This window comes from Doryrhamphus excisus, chromosome 10 (genome assembly GCF_030265055.1).
Source record: "Doryrhamphus excisus isolate RoL2022-K1 chromosome 10, RoL_Dexc_1.0, whole genome shotgun sequence".
NCBI classification, from domain to species: domain Eukaryota; kingdom Metazoa; phylum Chordata; class Actinopteri; order Syngnathiformes; family Syngnathidae; genus Doryrhamphus; species Doryrhamphus excisus.
In genome coordinates, this window is record NC_080475.1 from 17,063,448 (window position 1) to 17,081,311 (window position 17,864).

At 45.1% G+C, this 17,864-nt stretch overlaps 1 protein-coding gene across 9 annotated transcripts in view; it reads right to left on the minus strand.

The window, feature by feature from the left end:
* Positions 1-2,872: 2,872 nt before the first annotated feature.
* The window catches only part of casz1 (castor zinc finger 1), a 149,647-nt gene continuing 134,655 nt past the window's right edge, over positions 2,873-17,864 (minus strand). For 7 of the 9 annotated variants that reach the window (XM_058083441.1, XM_058083442.1, XM_058083439.1 and 4 more), the window contains 13 exons: positions 16,691-16,863; positions 15,559-16,403; positions 12,794-12,926; positions 12,452-12,515; positions 11,532-11,695; positions 11,127-11,249; positions 10,733-11,053; positions 10,127-10,325; positions 9,142-9,313; positions 7,088-7,236; positions 6,124-6,358; positions 5,300-5,662; positions 2,873-4,359 (listed from right to left, as the gene is read on the minus strand). In XM_058083441.1, coding sequence (XP_057939424.1) covers positions 3,098-4,359; positions 5,300-5,662; positions 6,124-6,358; positions 7,088-7,236; positions 9,142-9,313; positions 10,127-10,325; positions 10,733-11,053; positions 11,127-11,249; positions 11,532-11,695; positions 12,452-12,515; positions 12,794-12,926; positions 15,559-16,403; positions 16,691-16,863 — 4,203 coding nt within the window. In that variant the 3' untranslated portion in view covers positions 2,873-3,097. The remainder of the gene's footprint in view (positions 4,360-5,299; positions 5,663-6,123; positions 6,359-7,087; positions 7,237-9,141; positions 9,314-10,126; positions 10,326-10,732; positions 11,054-11,126; positions 11,250-11,531; positions 11,696-12,451; positions 12,516-12,793; positions 12,927-15,558; positions 16,404-16,690; positions 16,864-17,864) is intronic. The other 2 variants (XM_058083444.1, XM_058083445.1) reach the window with 1 other exon arrangement.

A 17,864-nucleotide genomic window follows, 5' to 3' on the forward strand; every position in this document is an offset into this window, starting at 1 on the left:
AAACAGGAAATACTATTGTCTTGTAACCCCACAAGATGTTATGACATAAGAAACACACAAGTACTTTTAAGGTATAGCCTTTCATTTAAACGTTTATCCTTTGGGCAGAAGCCCGCATAGGATTCAGAGGTCGTTTCCGTCTGGTTGTTGTGTAATGTCATTTTCGTGTTTATCAATTTATCTGGTTGATTATGTACAGGATGCCAGCTGGTGGGCAGATGGTAACGTCTTTTATTTTCTGTTTTTTTCTTTTTTATTGGGAAAAAACATCAGAAGCAAGCGAAGGAGGAAGGACGGGAACATCTGCAGACGAGGGGACAGACACGGACCTGGCATACTGTTGACTACCTCACAGTGACATGTTGGACCGAGAACGGAGCCCGGCGTGTGCCTCACAGTACAGTACAGTACACGTAAATAGACCGTAAATAGACACAGACTGACTTGTTAGCAGTAGTGGCCCTTTAAATCTCAACGGTCCTCGACAACGATACCCTTTTGATGGCTGACCCCGAAATCCAATACAACAAATTCAGTTCTAAAAGTCACGGATGAAATGGATGAAAGCGTGCTTTGTTTTTGTGTTTGTGACGCAGAAAAGTAGTCAATATGATCACCATAAAAGTTGAAAAGCAAATTATTACACAATATTGTTCAATCTGCTATTTGCGTGAAGGATGAGTTTTTGGGGAGGTGTTGGAGGGCCTTCAACCTCCTGTTATTTTTGAAAAAAAGAAAAAATGTCCCAGATGGATTTATACTGGAACAAAGCAGGGCACAAGGTTGTGTAATATGAATTGAATCTGTGAGCAGCTGGGACAAAGCCTCCGGCGCGTATTTTTTTTTTACTCTCTCTCACTCACACACACACACATTTCAGCCAATGACAGGAAAAAAAGGGCAGCAATTGCACTGCTACGACCTTTAACCCTGCCTTTCCCCCGTCGACATGCCACCCAAAACGTCCCGAGAAGTTCCACATCACTCCATGTACAGTGTCATCATTATAATTATACTTTCTTTATTTCCAACTTTTTACAAATCCTGCAATTTTACAGCCACACACATACACGCGTAGAAACTAATTTCAAGTGATTATTGTCTCCCAGCTCCTACAGTTGTGTCAGCAACAGGAAAAAATGACAAACAAATGGAGGAAAATCTCTTGCTTTGCGAGATAGTCCCGGGAGACAGTCTGTGAACGAGACGAGCCCACAGCAAACTACAATTAGAAACCAAAAAATGCCAATTCATGAGGGAAAAAAAGCACACAGAAATGACAAATGAATACAACAAATAATTAAATAAAAGAGACACATTAATGCATGAATTCCAATCCGTGTGTTTGAGCTTTGACATTGTAGAAATGCTCATTCATGGTAGCACGCACACAAGCAAACTATCATTTGTATTCTTGCCTTTTTATTTCTTCTTTTCCTTCTTATGGTTTTCATCTTAAAATGTACTCAAAGAGCATTTTGTTCTTGTGTTTTTTTTTGTTTTTAACAGAGGAAAATACTGTACAACCTCTTGATTTTTTTTCTCAAAACAATGTGGAGCAAAATCATCTACACACATCATTATTCCCTATATGATGAATATTTATTTCCAATGCCAAGCTCAGGAGATAATTTATGACCAGTGTGTCCACTCCACCGTCATACATATTTGTTCAATATAAACCAGAGTGACAGATTCATAATTTAGCACTACAATAAGAGCATCGCTATCAAGTTTCAAAATGAAAATCACAGTCCTTATTAGTGTTTCTTGCACGCTTGCCATTTAACCGGCACGTCCAAAAAAAAAGCAAGCAAACAAACCAAAAATAAATCACAGAACCACATTTTCACACTAACATCTATTTGTGCATGAAAGCAAAGTCAACTAAAACAACAATCTTTTAAAGCAAATTCCCTGTTAAAAGATATATATCACATATATTTTTTGTTAATCCCCGGTAAAAATGGAACTAAAAAGTGCAATAACACCCTAAAAATTCTCATTTTTGGAAGGTCACATAAATATTAAATAAAAAGCGTGACAACAGGAGCTCGACCATGTGACAGTGAGCCAAAACAAAACCAACGCCGTTTGAGGCAGTTTTGGTTCTGTACATGTTTTCAACATTAAATACACTCCCTGACACTCTGGGGAGGTAACCTCCCCACGCCCCCCTCCCCCACGCCTTCCCACCCCAGCTACATCTAATCATCCCCCCTTCCATGAATCAGCTTATGGATGATATGCTTCTCACTGACAGCAACAAAAACAAGAAAATGCAAAATAAAATAGTAACAAAAATAAAGACAAGTCGTCCACCGCCATCGTCCACGCCTCATGGTCAGCTAGTATAAAAGTGCATGATCCACACACAGAGTTCATTTCCACCGCCAAAGTGGGTGGCCGTATTTTGGGAGGGGGGGATTTAAATTACACAGGCTGCTTTTTTTTTTTTTTTGGTGGCTTCATAGCAGAAAGTCACGAGAGAGGAGGATGAGCCCGAGCAGACACCTCCTGTCGAGATCCACAGTCCGATGCCCCTCCCTCCCGGGGCCTCATCATCATATTACTAAGCATAATTAATAGAGAAAAAAGCAAACGTCTGAACAAATCCTGTTTCTCCTTAGTGATTCATTTCCCTTTTTTTTTCTTTTTCAAAATGTGCACTCGGCCCTTCAGTTCATGTTGCAAAGTTCCTTTTCTATGATCACACACACGTACATAGATAGTTATATAGTGAGATTTCTTGGTTTTTTCCCACACAAAAACGTGAAAAATAAAAATAGTAATAAATTAAGGTCAAACATGCACGCACACAAAAGACTGATGTGTAGTAAAATGCTTTACATTGCCCCCCCCCCCCCCCCCCCCCGTGTAAACCGGGGTCTAATTCCGTGTGTCTCTGTTCCAATTTTTTAATGCATAATTGAATTCATAATGTTGGTCATCTTGTAAACATCATCATAAATAATTTTTGGGCCATCATGATTTTTTTTCTTTTTGTACAGTATTCTCCTCGCTGCCGTGGTTTCAATGTCACGTGAAGGAGACCATTTTCATTCTTCCTACAGCCGGTCCCTTCCTAGTTTTGCCTTCATGGGTCGCCATGTTGTTTTTCCGATTGGGAAGTGTCAGTGTGGTTAACGGAAGCATCAAAATCCCCCCTGCTGTCCTTCTCCCCATCAGGCTCTGCCATTGAATCGTTTGAGTCTGTGTTGAGATCATCCTCCACCTCCTCCTCCTCATCCTCCTCTTCTTCTTCCTCCTCGGCCTGCACCTCCTCCTCGGGTGACATGTCATCCTCGGCCTCCCCGGATGTTCCGGTGGTGTCATCCTGAGCTGCCAGAACCCCCATTGGCGGAGTGGCACAGTGGTTGGGTGTGCGCCGCGCCGCCTCCTGCAGCTTCTTGCTGAGGTCCAGAGAGTCGTTGAGACCCAGACCGGCAGCGTTCTTGAGGAAGAAGAGGGAGCTGCTGGTGTCCGTGCCCAGATTGAGGGAGCCATCCAGGCTGATGGAGGGTGGATACGTGTGGTTGTACTCGGACCCAATGCTGCCTGTGGAGTAGAGCATGGAGTGGGCACTGCTGTTCATGCTATGGGTCAGGCTGTGGAGGCCGGCGGGTGAAGACGTATTGAGACCCATAGAAGTTTGGGGGACTGCAGAGGAGGCCAGGTGGTGCGCCCCCTCCTGTTTGGGCGATACAGACGGCAGCTCGCCTCGCTCCTGCTTCTCGTGCTTGCGCTTGTGGGAGTCCATCTGGGACATTCCCACCACAGTGTGCTTACATTCGGGGAAGGTGCAGTGAAAGTGGGAACACTTGAGCTTATACTTGCAGTCGGTGACCTCGCAGTCGGCGCTGGAGCTGAACTGACAAAAGCCGGCGGCGCTGATCACGTCCTGCTTTCCGTGATGCTTGCGGTGTGCCGTCACCTTGGTGCTGTCGGTGCAGCGGAAGCCACAGCGCAGGCAGTGGAAGTGGGTGCTGTTGCCCGAGAACTGGCAATCGGGGAAGTTGCAGCTGAGTGTGGACTTGAACCTCTTGAAGTCGTCCAGGACCAGGTTGTCCACGCGGTCGTGGTGTTGGGCGTGCTTGTACATGTGTGTGCGGCCGCAGAACTTGTAGCCGCAGTTCTCACGGGTGCAGTGGTAGTGGGTCACCTTCAGGGAGAACTGGCAGCCCGAGTCCTTGCAGTTCTCATACAGGTCGTAGCGACGGAAGCCTTCCAGCATCATTCCCTCGTCCAGCATCTTGCGTGAGGACGCGGTCTTGCGCCGCTTCCCGAACGGAGACATGTCCTCAATGATCCAGAAGCGCTTCTTGGCTCCGGCGGCAGTGGGGATGGAGATAGTGTTTCCTGTAAGAAAGAACGAGAGGAAGCACATTAAAGTATAATCAGTTGCTTCTCAAAGTGAAAGCCACAAACTCCATAATCACATTGTGAGATGTTCCTGGGTGAAACACTAATGTCCAACCCTACTCAGCCAGAAGTGGTTTCCAGCTGAGTAAGCACAGAGAGCCACAGAATCCTACTCCTAATTCCCATAATGATTCAAAAAGGAGGCAAAAAGATAGATTGACTTTGGAACATGACACTTTTACGGGGTGTCTCCTGCCTCCAAACACAGACGGAATGGTGGGTCTTGACCAACCCTCTTATCTGCGTCTTATTTTACGAGAGGGCGCCCACCTTGTGGAACACCCTGGGGTCACTGCTAATGATGTGATCCCCTTTTGCAAGATGGGAAACAGCGTGCATCCATAAAAGCTGATCCGTGATTAAAATAACTGGCTTGTTAATGGGAGATGAAGAAGGCCCCTCTTTTTAAAGGACAGACAAGTACGCTACACAAATATTAAGACAATGTCAGAATTCTTCATCTTCCCAAAACATTTGATATTTCTATTCTTGCAATTTAATACAAACAGGCCATTTGCTGTTTTTCTAGAGAACCAGCAAGGCCCTTAGGATGAACCAGAACAAGATCCTAGGTGGCTTCTCTCATCTTTCCAGTGTTGGATGGCTGGACTATTTCCATGACATGCTCCACAATCTAATCTAATGTCTTCCCTTTTTACTTCCCGTATGCAAGAGCATATCCATATGTCCCAATACTTGTACAGTGTATTTAGCTGTATGCATACACAAGCACTCTTAATGCATGCTGGAAAAGCCACTTTATTGTATTGTCTTTCCATTAAAGTACATTGAAATCTTAGCTGACACAGTTCAAGTCTGCACGGGACTCAATTGAGATTGACAGCCGCAGTGTTGGTTTGCTTTGGGATGTAAGTACCTGCAGCATCCTGCACTATAGGGACGTCATTTTTAACTGGAGACGGAGTGGCAATGATGGGGCTGAAAGCTGGTGTGTTGGTTGGCATGACAACACTCCGAGTGGCTCCCAAAGAGGCGCTGAGCAGAGAGTATGACAGACAAGATGGAGAAAGGAGGTATGGGAGCGAGGACAGGGGAGGTCGGAGAAGAGCGGGTGACAGGGATGTCGGTGGGGCCTGGAGGTCAGGCGGAGGAACGGAAGGAGGAGGAGGCGGTGGGAGTTGTGGTGGTGGGAGAGGAGCAGGAGAAGGTGAGGAAGGAGGTGCGGTTTGGGTGTCAGCAGGGGTGGTGGGAGCAGAGGTGATGGTGGGGTAGCCTTGTCCTGGAAAGACAGGGTGACCAGAGGGGATGAAGGGAAGACGGGAGGAAAGGAGGAAACACACACACATACACGTGGGGGGGCGGGGATAAAAAGGGAAGACAAAGATAAGAGAATGGCACAAAATGAGGCCCATTCAAGACAAATAAGCATCAGCCAGAACAACAATGTGCCACCACACAGAGAAACGTGAAATCACAAGCAGAATCGCTTTATAAAGACTGTGACATCAAAGAGTTCTAAAGTGTAGAAAAGTAGACGCAAATCACCAAGGATGGTGGCAGGAAGTAAAAATTACACGTTTTATGAAAATGACGAGCACACTTGAAGTAGATTGTATCCGTAACTCATCACGTGGCGGCCATGGCGCTGATTATATGTTATGAAATATGCGTCATGAGTGATGCGTGACAAGTTTTTGAGCAAGTCTCCATGAGACCTCCCGTGCATCCCGAACAACTCACCTGCTGGGGAGCCATCGTTTCCCACGGGGGTGCTGGTGCAGCTGCGGTCCTGGTTAGAGGACTCAGAGGAGATGCCCAAAGGGCTTCCGCCGCCTCCCATGTAATCCACGTAATCATCTGCGTCGTCTACGGTAGCGGAGGAATAGCTGGACGTGATATCAGAGTGGGACGCCAAGGGTCCTGACATCATGCCGGAAACATGCATCTTATCTGTCCTCTGGCCGAGTGGCACCACCTGCAAAAACACCAACGTAAGATGTTATTTCAGCTATTTAAATTCCTGCAGGTGTTGCCTTTTGGCAAACAGTCAAACGTCGTTTTATGCTTCACCTGCATTTGTGTCATTAAAGGAGTAAAAGAACAAACAGAACCAGAAAAGTCACAGTGGAATCATCACAGTCGGCGTGGGCCACATTAAGACACGCGCATCAAATGAATATGGCCTGAGAAGTGCTGCACACTTATGACATCAATGTTTCATCTTATCTTATCTTAGTACGTATATAGAAAGAGAGGAGATAACCTCATTTGTATACTTCTTTATTTACTATTACAAAGATAGATTTTTACTATCTTGTGGTGTGTTTTTGTTTTCTGTACTTCTAATTAAAAAAAAATCTTGTTGGCTAAATGTTTACAGTTTTTCGACTGTATAATTAGACTTATTTACGTGTTTCTTTTTAATGATGATGTTCTATATTGACTTCAAAATACATCCAAATTACGTCCTGGAAGCCGGACTCACAATATGTATGCAAGCTCTACCACCGTATACTTTAAAGCAGTGAATTTGGGAGTAAAAATCAATTATAAAAACACGTTCAAGCACATTCAAGAGATAAAAAGGTCACGCAGTACGGCTGTTAGTGGTAAGGGTGTGAGTCAGTCACTTGGCATCGGCTTGTGCTTGACAAATTTTTACGTAATTACTCCTTTGTGAACGTTCCGTTCTGTTTCATTGTACCTGGGACGGGACTCGATCAAAATTCTTCCCGAGCATCCGCCTCATGTGTTTGCGTGCATGTGAGGTCATCTGGTGCTTGAGCAGGAAGGAGAACTGGCAGCCCTCGCGGATGCAGTGAAAGTGGCTGTTGACTTGGTTATATTTACAACCTGGCACAACGGACAAAAACAACAACAGTCAGGAAGACGTTGGAGAGCCTGCCTTCCCAAAGTACAACAATTATCACTGGGGTACGTCTGTTCAATATTTCAAGTAAATGAAGATCAAACGGTTTATGTTTATGAAGTGCACAAGCAGGGGGTACATGGCGTCAGTCAAACGCATGAAGGGGTAACCACGGTTCTAGAGAGTAATGCGCTAAAAGGCCAAATATTACCAGTGCGACAGGGGTTACTCTGATTAGATCAGCCAAAGTGCAATATTTTGACTTGTTTAATTTTGTGATATAGCTGTGACACAAGTGAGGGTGCACGTAGGAGGAATATTAGATCACTGGGGTGCCACACTGAGCAAGTCAAGGCTTCTGTGCACTAAACCTGTGGAGCTCTTTTATTACACTGACATGCTTTATTCAATTAGGAATTTACATAAATAAATTCTCATTTTCAGGAAGCGAATAATGCACACACACCCCTGCCAGCCAAAGTAAATACACAATTATTGCCGTATTAAATTCATTTTTCCAAGTGTCTGCATTGTTGTTTGCTTTTGTTCCCTTTTTGAAGCGCAGCCTGTGACATCTTGTTCTACTCTTTTCCTGTTTTTAAGCTCTAATTGCTTTATGATTTCAAAATGAAATGAATGTTCTGTTTTGAGCCACTTAATCAAATACTCTTATATAAAGGCAGGCAGAAATAATTGAGTAACATGCTGGGCAGGTGCTAGCATGTCAGTAACCATGGCAGCCGGGTTTAAGAGCGCCATACGTGTGTGTCGTCAAACAGCGCACACACACACACACACACACACAGTGCGTCTTAAACAGGCCAAGTTGAGCAAATAACAGTAACCCCCGTGACACAGTGTGCCTGGTGACATCCAAGCTCGGTAACACCATCAGCTGTGTTCAGTTTAATGCCGCTGCCATGGATACTGGCAAGCCATCAATTCTTTATGACTGGAGTGTTAGCCATGTTAATCCTCTCTGTTCCCCCCACTCACCCGCACCACCCCCACTCCACCCAGGTTCAAACAATACACTTGGCAGATCAGGCTGGGGGCAAAAAACAGCTGTTTAGGGCTTGTTTTTGTTTGCTTTGTCTCAGCGTTGTGAAAAGCTTGTGTAACTGCCGTGAAGAAAAAGTATGACAAAACAGATCACTTTTAATTCATTTCTGTGAGATGGCAGCGGCGGCTGTGAGGCACAGCTTCCCAGCGCAAACAGGCTAAACCAGACAAGCCGGTTAATTAACAAACACAAACCTAATTGCTCATTTCTGACAGGGGCAAAAAGGAAGAAGAAAACAAAGCTGGATGCCCACTGACGTTACTGCTGCTACAGTCAGACTACCTTAGGGACCTGAGGTGTCTTTGTGAGAAGGAAAATAAAGAGACCCCCCCCCCCCCCACCCCCCACGGCAACATTACGCTTACATCTACATGTTTGACAATTGAACACACAAACAGAAGAGCTTGTTGGTCATAGAACAAGACGATGCACAAAGAAAAGTTTAAAGCTTCAAGTTGAACTTAAAGGGTGCGGTTTGATCCATTTGAAGACATAGCTCGTTTGCAAGGAGAAATTTGGGAGTTCTAAGTTCTACATTCTTTAGATTTTTGTAATGTGTTTTTCAAAAGAATGTATTTCTAAATGAACGTAATGGCTTGAACCAAGTTATAGATGGTTTGGTAGGGATCATGGAAAAGGGATAATTGCAACTTGGAATCAACGCTTGGAATCAATCAAAGTTGACCAATTGTTTTACTTGCAACCACTTTACTAATTCACTTATTTCAAATCTTAACTTATTTTTACTCTTGTATGCCAGATTTGATAATAATAGATGATGATAGATTTTTGGGGAAATGAACAACTTCAAGTGGGGATGACATACCCAGCCGTCCACACTCCTCCCTCTTGGTGAAGTATTTGAAGCCGTTGGCGGCGCGGCGCTCAGCCTTCTCGTGCTTCTTGACGTGCCATGGCAGCTTGGTGGTGATGTTGGTCACAAAGAAGCAACCGGGCCGCAGACAATGATAGTGGCCTCGCATTCGGAACTCACAATGCTGCCAGGGTGACACAGACAACACATGTTGGATTGCCGTGGATGATAAATAACTCTTCATGAAGTGCAAACGACAAACTAGTGACAATGATGTAATTCCATTGCTTCCAAGTGTCCAATCAGATTGCTCCAATTTCATCCACTATGCTCTCACAGCCTCGAGGGAGACGATTGGTATGTCATCTGGGGATCGCTAAGATATGTGATGATGTCATTCTGATTTCTCTAAAATTATTATTAATGACCCCCAGGGTCATGCCAAACATCTAAGAAAAGGACATTTTATTTCCAAGCCCCCCTTTTACACCACCATCTGTTGGTGAGTCCCACATCCCAAAGGACTCCCCCAAATGAGATCTGCTCAGTTGAGGAGATGGAGGCTAAGGAGAGGGGGGCGAAAACGGGCTGATTTTCGACACATTAATGACTTCATTGGAATGGTTTTCCAAATACGGGCTCATGAGAGCAGGCGGGGGCTGCCATTTAGGTTTCATTTATGAAGCATTCCCCTGATTTTTGCCCTATTCAAGACAGCCTTGTTTACCGAGTCGGTGACAATGATTTATTGGGTAATATCAGCTAAATTGGCCTTTTCTGAGAGGAGAAGTCGGCAGTCAGAATGACATTATTGACATATAAACAGGCATTACTGGGGTGACTTGACTGTCTTTTTCGACAGAGATGGAAGATGCCGAGCAGCGCTTGTGAAAGCCTTGAGTCAAATCACCACAAACAGTGCTGTAATAGGCGGCATACTTCACGCTTGGAAAACACTCTACGTCAATGACAGCAGGTATCATGACAGTGCACTCACCTGGTTGGGACACAGACACTGCAGGGAGTAATAAGAGAACTGGTCACGGACGTTGACCAAGTTGTTGTTGGGGTTGATGTGGTCCAAGCAGTGGGACTCGGCCTTGCCAGATGTCTTGCACACGTACTTGCAGTTTCCAAACAAGCAGTGGAAGTGGAACTTGTTGGAGTATTTACAGTCTGTTGCCAGACAGGGATCACTGCATGAATGACAAATACAGATGCGTTTAAAAAGTCATCCGTTTGCAAAGTGGGAGATATTATTTGAGTAGGATTTTTGACAAACAGCCATTCCCACCCACAATCATACCTATGGACAATTTGGAGTGGCCAATGAAGCTAGCATGTTTTTGGAATGTGGGAGGAAAGAAAAAAAGCCACGGGGAGAACATGCAAACTCCACACAGAGATACCCAAGTGGAGACTTGAACTCTTTGGCCTACATGCTAACCACTTGATCACCGTTTACATGAAGATGAATTTTTTTTTCATTTTGCCGTGGGATATGATTATTTTAAAATGCGAACGTGCAGCGTTGTGTGCATGTAATCGATGAGTGAATGTCAAATTTCCTACAAAATTCTATGGTCACAAATGTATGCCGTACTTTTCCTGGAATTGCAGAAAACCAGGCTTGACTTGAGGCTTAGCATTCTCCAGCGAGGTGGTGGCCAAAGGGGAGTTGGCGGGCAGGTTGGGCATGGAGGCTGGCATCTGGGGGATGCTGCCGGTCAGCTGCTTCCAGGCCAGAAGGGAAGGAGGAGGGGAGCTGTAGCCACCGGAGGGGGGGAGGTGAGCCACATCCACGGAGGGGTTGTTGGTCATGGAGACGGGTGCAGCGGGCCGCAGAGGACCTCCCTCGCCAGACACCTTGCCCTCACTGAACGGAGGCTCAGACTTGACTTTCAGAGTAGCTCTGAGGTGAAAACTACAAACAACACAGGTGCTTGTTTCAGTGTGATGAGCGAAGCTGGCTACAAACGAAGCGTTGCAGACCCTACTTGGCATGCTTTACGGCTCCATCCACTGTACTGAAGAGAGCGCCACAGTCTTCTACCAGACAGTGAAAGTGAACTTTCTGCAGGAAGTCACACTGCGCCTCACAGAAGTCATCTGTGTCAAATCTTAGACAGAAAGGAAACATTGAGACGTTTCAACAAATAAAACAACAACTCATGTGACAAATCATTTCAAATTCACGTCATGAAAACATTTCAGGGGGTTTCCAGTGAGTAGCAGTGGCTTTACTAACTTCAGACATTAATATGTCCAAATACAGTTCTCTAGATTCATGCATCAAAGTCTGTCATCTTGAATTAATTCTATTTAATCTTATTCTTTCTAGAATTTATTCTAGATGCTTTAAAAGAACTTCATTCTTCACTTGTGCAAGTCTTTCTTTTTACCTGCGGAGGTAAGTCCTCCAGATCTCACTGGGTTTGTCTACCAGGGGTCTCTTCAGAACTCGGTTGAGGTACTGGGCTGCCTCGGAGGTATCCCCACCCTGGCCGGCATCCAGCTCCGTCTTCAGGTGCATGGCGTTGAAGAGGGCGGGGTTTACCTGTGACATCTACAAAAGTAAAAAAACAGCAGGTCTTCAATATGTTAATCTGCTTTTTGCTGGGGTGGGGGCCACAGACGGCTGCCAAGCTTTCTATGACCCACGATTAACCCTTTAATGCTATGCGGGGGCTTGAGTCCACCTCCAATAACCAACATGACTCTCGATGAAGCTCCCTGGCTTTATTGAAAAAGGAAGAAAAGTCCATGGCTCCTGAGGAGATGGTAAGAATGATGGCATCGAGAAAAATGTATAGGGAAGGAGGTTGACTGTGTTTAAAAGAAATGGGGGGCTGACCTGACATTAATGTGATGGAAAGCATTGTCCATTTTAATCTTTACAAAACACACATCTAAATTTCCATAGACTAACCTTTGGACTTGTTAAAAAAATGAGAGGAGCGCCTCCCTCTTTGTTCTACTGCTGTTTTTAATCATATCATTGACAAACTGTGTGGATAAGTGCATAGGCAGACAGGACGCAGAGAAAAAAACATAAAGGCGGAGAAAAAAATGAACCCCCGAGTTCAAAACAACTCATCAAAAAACAAACATCACTATATGTCTGGCCCAACAGCCAGCTACTATACTTCATTATATTAATTTGTGCGAGGTGCGATGAAAATTACACCGTGTGAAAAATGGCTGGAAAATTTAAATGATACAAACTCATCTTATTAGCGGTGAAACATTAAAAAACAAACAGGCCCCTCCGTGTGCTGCTAATTTGTCTTGGGATGAAAGGGCTTTGATAGATGGATCTTACCTTATTCATAAGCGAGGATAAAAGAGATGCATTCCCTGGTATAGCGTGTCCATTTGATTCATTACTGGAACAAGGAAAATGAACAATGTTTAGTAAAGATTTGCATGAGAACAGTAAATATTACTATTTATCATGGAAGGTGTGCCGGTGTAATGAAGATGAAAATGCTGTCTTGTTAAAAAAATAGAAAGACTGCGAGGTGAAGGTTTACACCAACATCCTTCTCCGACAAAAATGGAGAAATACATGGAGGATTGGAATGAATGAGTGTGTTTTGATAAATAATCTTGTCGACAACTCAATCAGTCACAGTGCAGCAAAAACACTTCCAGCTCCGTGTACCTGCTGTCTTTCTTGCTCAGGTCCAAACTCTGCTCCTGTGTGGAGTCCTGGGAGGTCCCTGACGTGGTGTCCAGTGGTTCCTGCTTCACTTGAACCAGATTAAACTGGTTGACGGAGGCCGGCTGCCCGCTCCCTGAGGATAAACCAGACAAGAGGAACAATAACTTGATTGTTAGTCAGCACTATTATCCTATGTGACGAGATACAATCTGACTCAAAAAAAGTCCTTTGAGTGATAATGATTGTGAAATGATGTCAAACCGTCAAGCTTTTTAAATGGTGATGAAGAGGCGGACGATATGAGGGAAAAACACTCCTTTTTCTTCAGCACTTGTCACAACTCATTTGCAGAGCTCCCTCTTAACTGGTCATTAAGTGAGATGCTAATGCTGAGGGAAAGTGGCAGCCTCAGATTGGACACCCCCTCCCTCCCTGGCTTCTCGTTGGCCTGGCGACACGCTGCAGCCCATGCCGCTGAGCGTACACACCAGGATTAGGAGTGCGATGTCGGTCAGATTGGAGATGACAGCCAATCAGATGGGTTCAACCTTTCAATTGCATTTCCATCCAAATAAGTATTTGGAGACTGCATGAGAGGAGCGGCCAGAAAAAAGCATTGTTTTCAATGAAGTGCAGAGATCTTCGCTAAGTCAATTTGCTTTCAATCTTATTAATGAAAATAATACATAAATAAATGAATCTGCATTTTCCTAGCATCCACATTGATGTCTATTTGTGTAAAAATAAAAATACAAATAAATACCACCTCTCTAAAACTGTTTTCTTATGGGCCCACACGCTGGGACTGTGAGGAAGTACCAAAGAATACAAACAGTACTAAAAACAAAGAGTAGGGGGGCACTGCAGGGTACAAATGCTGACAGGAAGGTGAGTGCTCTCTCTTCCAATCCCCAAGGGATTAAAATATTAATTTGTCCCGGGGCAATGCAGACAAGCCACGTCTTTTGGGAGATAGTAAGTGGTGTTTTATCTTCAAAAATGGGAGCACTGAAGGCCTGGGCCTAACCTCCCAATGACGCAGCCACCAAAAGCTGAAGCTGGCTGTTTGGTGCGGTGAAGAATCTGTTGTTAAGGAATTGGGGGTTTGCGTTGAGGGATTGTGACAGGCAAGGTCACGGGCAGCCAAGTGTACGCCCTTGGCCCCCATCCTGGTGAGGCCAATAGCCTTCTTTTACTGCTGGGGAGAAAACAAGACAAATGTACGTGAGCGGGAGAACGCAACCGTGATCCACCCGCCCCCTCCCTCCTTCCACTTCATGCTACAAGATGACCCAGAGACATATCAGGCAGAATAGAAGTAGAAGGGCTAGTCTTGGGCCTTGTCAGCTAAAAGCTCGGAGATGGGCAAGTGTCAATGTCAGTTCAGCTTGACAATGGCTGTGGTTGGAGGGCTTTGTTGTTGATGGGGGGGTGGCACTTGGGAAAAAAAAACGCAGTCTTAATTTTGTATCTATATACTTTGAGGTCACCGAGAGCTTGCAAAGTCCGGCCTTCCCCACCCCCAACCTGATCAGAGCACACCCAAAATTAACTAGTCATGTCACTGACAATTAAATCAGCTGAAATGAGAGGCGACTACAGAGGAAGCCATCCGCTATGTGATCCGCACATGATCAGCATGCACATTAAAGAATTCCTTCTGAATCTCAGAGGATGCATTGGCTGTTCAGGGTGTTTCTTCTTTTTTCTTCCCAAAGAGGGAGTACAAATGAGTTTGACTCAAAGCATCGTCTTTCTGGAAATTATCCAGGAATAATGTACAAGCATGTAATTGCTCGGGATAAGATACCGAGCTTGCGAAAGATCATTTGTACTGTGTGTCTAATTAGTAAACCTTTCATATGCTTGAATCTGCGGGCAAAACACATACGGGTAAATTAGAGGGAACCATTAATTAAAAACAGGGAAAGTGAAAGAAAAACATGAGCACTGTAATAAAAGCACCGTTAAAGAGTCACAATGAAAATAGCCACAAGGAGCATTGACTTTTTTGACTGAGAAGCTAAAACCACTTCCTCCTACCTTTTAGCCATAAATGTCCTGTTTGCACATTGATGAAACAAATACGAGAATCAAAACCACAGCTAACCCCCCCCATCCTGTATCTGCACTCAGTCTTACACTATATGTTAAATATACATCACATGTGGGAGTTCATTTCAAAAAGCACAGATCTGCTATGAGGGGGCGGTGAAGGCACCATCTGTGTAGGCGCGGCCTAAGCAGGGGCCCCTTCCCAGCAAGTGTGACTACCTGCTGGAAGCACAGAGGTGGAGCTCAGCCTGACAGCTTGGGCTGGGCTCAGCACCCCAGAGTACGTGGCCCAACGCTCCCCCAGGACCTTACTCCGGGAACACCATACGAGTTATAATCCTTCCAGTCCCAACATCTGGAGGCGCCCTCCCTTGCGGACCCCTATCTCAATTTGCACCCCACCTGCTCCAAATCATCTCAGGAGGTCCAATATGGGAGCAGTCTAGACTCTACCGTCCATTATCTGTTAAATGATTGAATCAGTCATGTATGTGAGGCAGAACTTCATGAAAAATAAAAAATTAATCCTGATATTAAATAAATATTAATATTTGTTCATTGAACTGTGTTGTAAATGTACTTTTTGAAGGACTACATAAAAATCACTGGATTTATTCGCATTTCCTGATGAATGAAGCTCTTCCGTATTGGTGACTACTTTAAATGCTGAAGTCAAGCTAGGTTAATGACGGTCCAAACGTGTGACCCACCTGCGTCTGGCCCATTGGAAGGCTTGAGAGCAGCTGCAGCCAGCCTGGCCATCATGGGTGATATCAGACCTTTACTGGCTGAGATCTTTTCCATAATGGAGGAAGTGGCAAAGGAGGTCGGGGTAGACGCCATGGCTCCGTCTGCCCCCGCCGTGGAGTCGGTGGGCATGGAGTGGGCCCCAGATGAGACGGCCGATACCAGGCCAGCTGCCTGTGGAGGAGGCTGGAGAGGCAGCCTTGGTATCAGGGGGAAGAAAGGGCTCGAGGCGGCCATGGTGCTGTTGGACAGAGCAAGGGCCACCGGCATGTTGCTGGGCAGGGCCTGGGACAGCAGGCTAGACATGCGCTGACCCACAGCGGGCAGCGAGGGCTTGAGGGTAAGGCCTGCCGACGTGGAAGAGGAGACAGCAGTAGTGGGGGTCGCCATCAGGTGGGATACAGTGGTGGACTGCTGGGTGGTAGGCGAGGCACTCAGGCTGGAGTTCTTGCTGCTGATGGCCGAGAAGTCCATGAGGTCATCATTGCTGGATTCCTCCGGTTCATCCTTTGGTGCCAGGAAGGTGGAAGAGAGGCCCATCACGCCAGAGGAGCGGATATGTCGGCGCTCGTGCTTGCGCTTATGGGAGGTCATCTGGCTGGTAGAGGTGAAGGTGAAGCCGCAGCCCGAGCGGATGCAGTGGAAGTGGTTTGTCGCTTTGCTGTACACGCAGCCCTCATACTTGCACTCCTCATACTTGTAGAACTTCTTGAAGCCATCTTTGGCATAGGCGTCATCCTTGATATGGTAGCTCTTGTGCTTCTCAATGTCACACTTGTTCTTGAAAGTGAATGTGCATCCGGGGCGCCTGAGGAAAGAACATAAGACATGGTTAGTTGTTCTGTTACATGGATGCATCTGTGTACCTGCGTGCTCTTGGGGGTGTACAAAATTCAAATACTTGACATTGGCGGGGTGATAAGAGAAGCAGCAGCCACCACCAGCCAGAGGAAGATTTGACAGTTTTCACAGTTCATCTTATATAAGATGGCCCGTTAGAACTTAAGATTCTGCTTGTACATGTTATTGTGTGAAATGGAAATCAATTGAAACAAACGTATTTATATTATTTCTTATTTATTCACAGAACTTCACCTGCAGTGGAAGTGTGTCGTTTTCTGGCCATAAAACTGGCACCCGACTGTGCCGCAGTCCTCGGTCGCACGGAACCTCTGGAAGCCGTCATTAATCAGTTGGGCGTTCTTTTTGTGGAAGTTTTCGTGGGTCATAACATCGGATGTGCTGGTGTACACCTTGCTACAGCCCACCTGCCAAGCAGAGACAAAGCGCAGCTATTCATTTTGTGAGAATCGTCCAAGAAGCTACTTTGTGTGGTTATGAAAATGGCCAGGAAATGGTTTTCAAGTTCAACATTTAATTTGTGGTTTGCTATTGAAAGCGATGCTGCTCTAAACTAGAGGCACCTGAAACTAGAGTACTTTCCTCTCACATTTGAAGGATGAGGTTGCCACAAATTTACTGTAACGCTCTTTCTGGGGTGAGGAAAGTGGAACATGGCGCTCTCACGTTGACTCCTCGGGGCTAACAGGAGAGGGCAGGCGACGTTTGAATCAGCACGTACAACATCCCTGGCGTTTCTCACCGCCACAAACCGGGCAGCTTCTCCATATTGAGTCAAACAATGAATAAAATGCCACTCTGTCGCTAAATCAGAAATGCTGATGCCAACATCTGCAGCTCCTCAGCACTGTTAAAACAAGAACTGAAATGTCCAAATAACAATGACATTGTTAGAGGAGGCTGAAAAAAGAATCTGTCTCAAGCACCTCCTCCACTCCGGTGCTGCTGCCCCGCTGGCGCTTAGCAAAACGACATGCTGAAATTAAGCAGATGTGCTTAAAAAAATGGTGGATAATCTTTAACTGTCTGCTTGGTACTAAAATATGAAAAATGTGTATGTTTATATAAACACCTCAGTGAATTTCACCCATGCCAATTAAGGAGCGAGAGAGTGAAGAGGTGTGAGCAGCATCGATTTTCATCTTTAACCTTTAATTCTTTCATTTACTTCTGACAAAGGTCCTTTTAACAGATCTTTTGGTATGGATGGAAAAAATGTGAGCATTAAACCCAAATGGAATGTTTGAGTATATAACTAATAATAACATATTTATTAAATGTTAATGTATTATATGCAACATATGTACAATTTTGATATATAAGTGGCTACTTTTTTACTTTGAACTTTGAACCCTGTGGCTTATACAGCGGCAGCTAATCACAAGCTACCAGCGCACTCGCAACAATC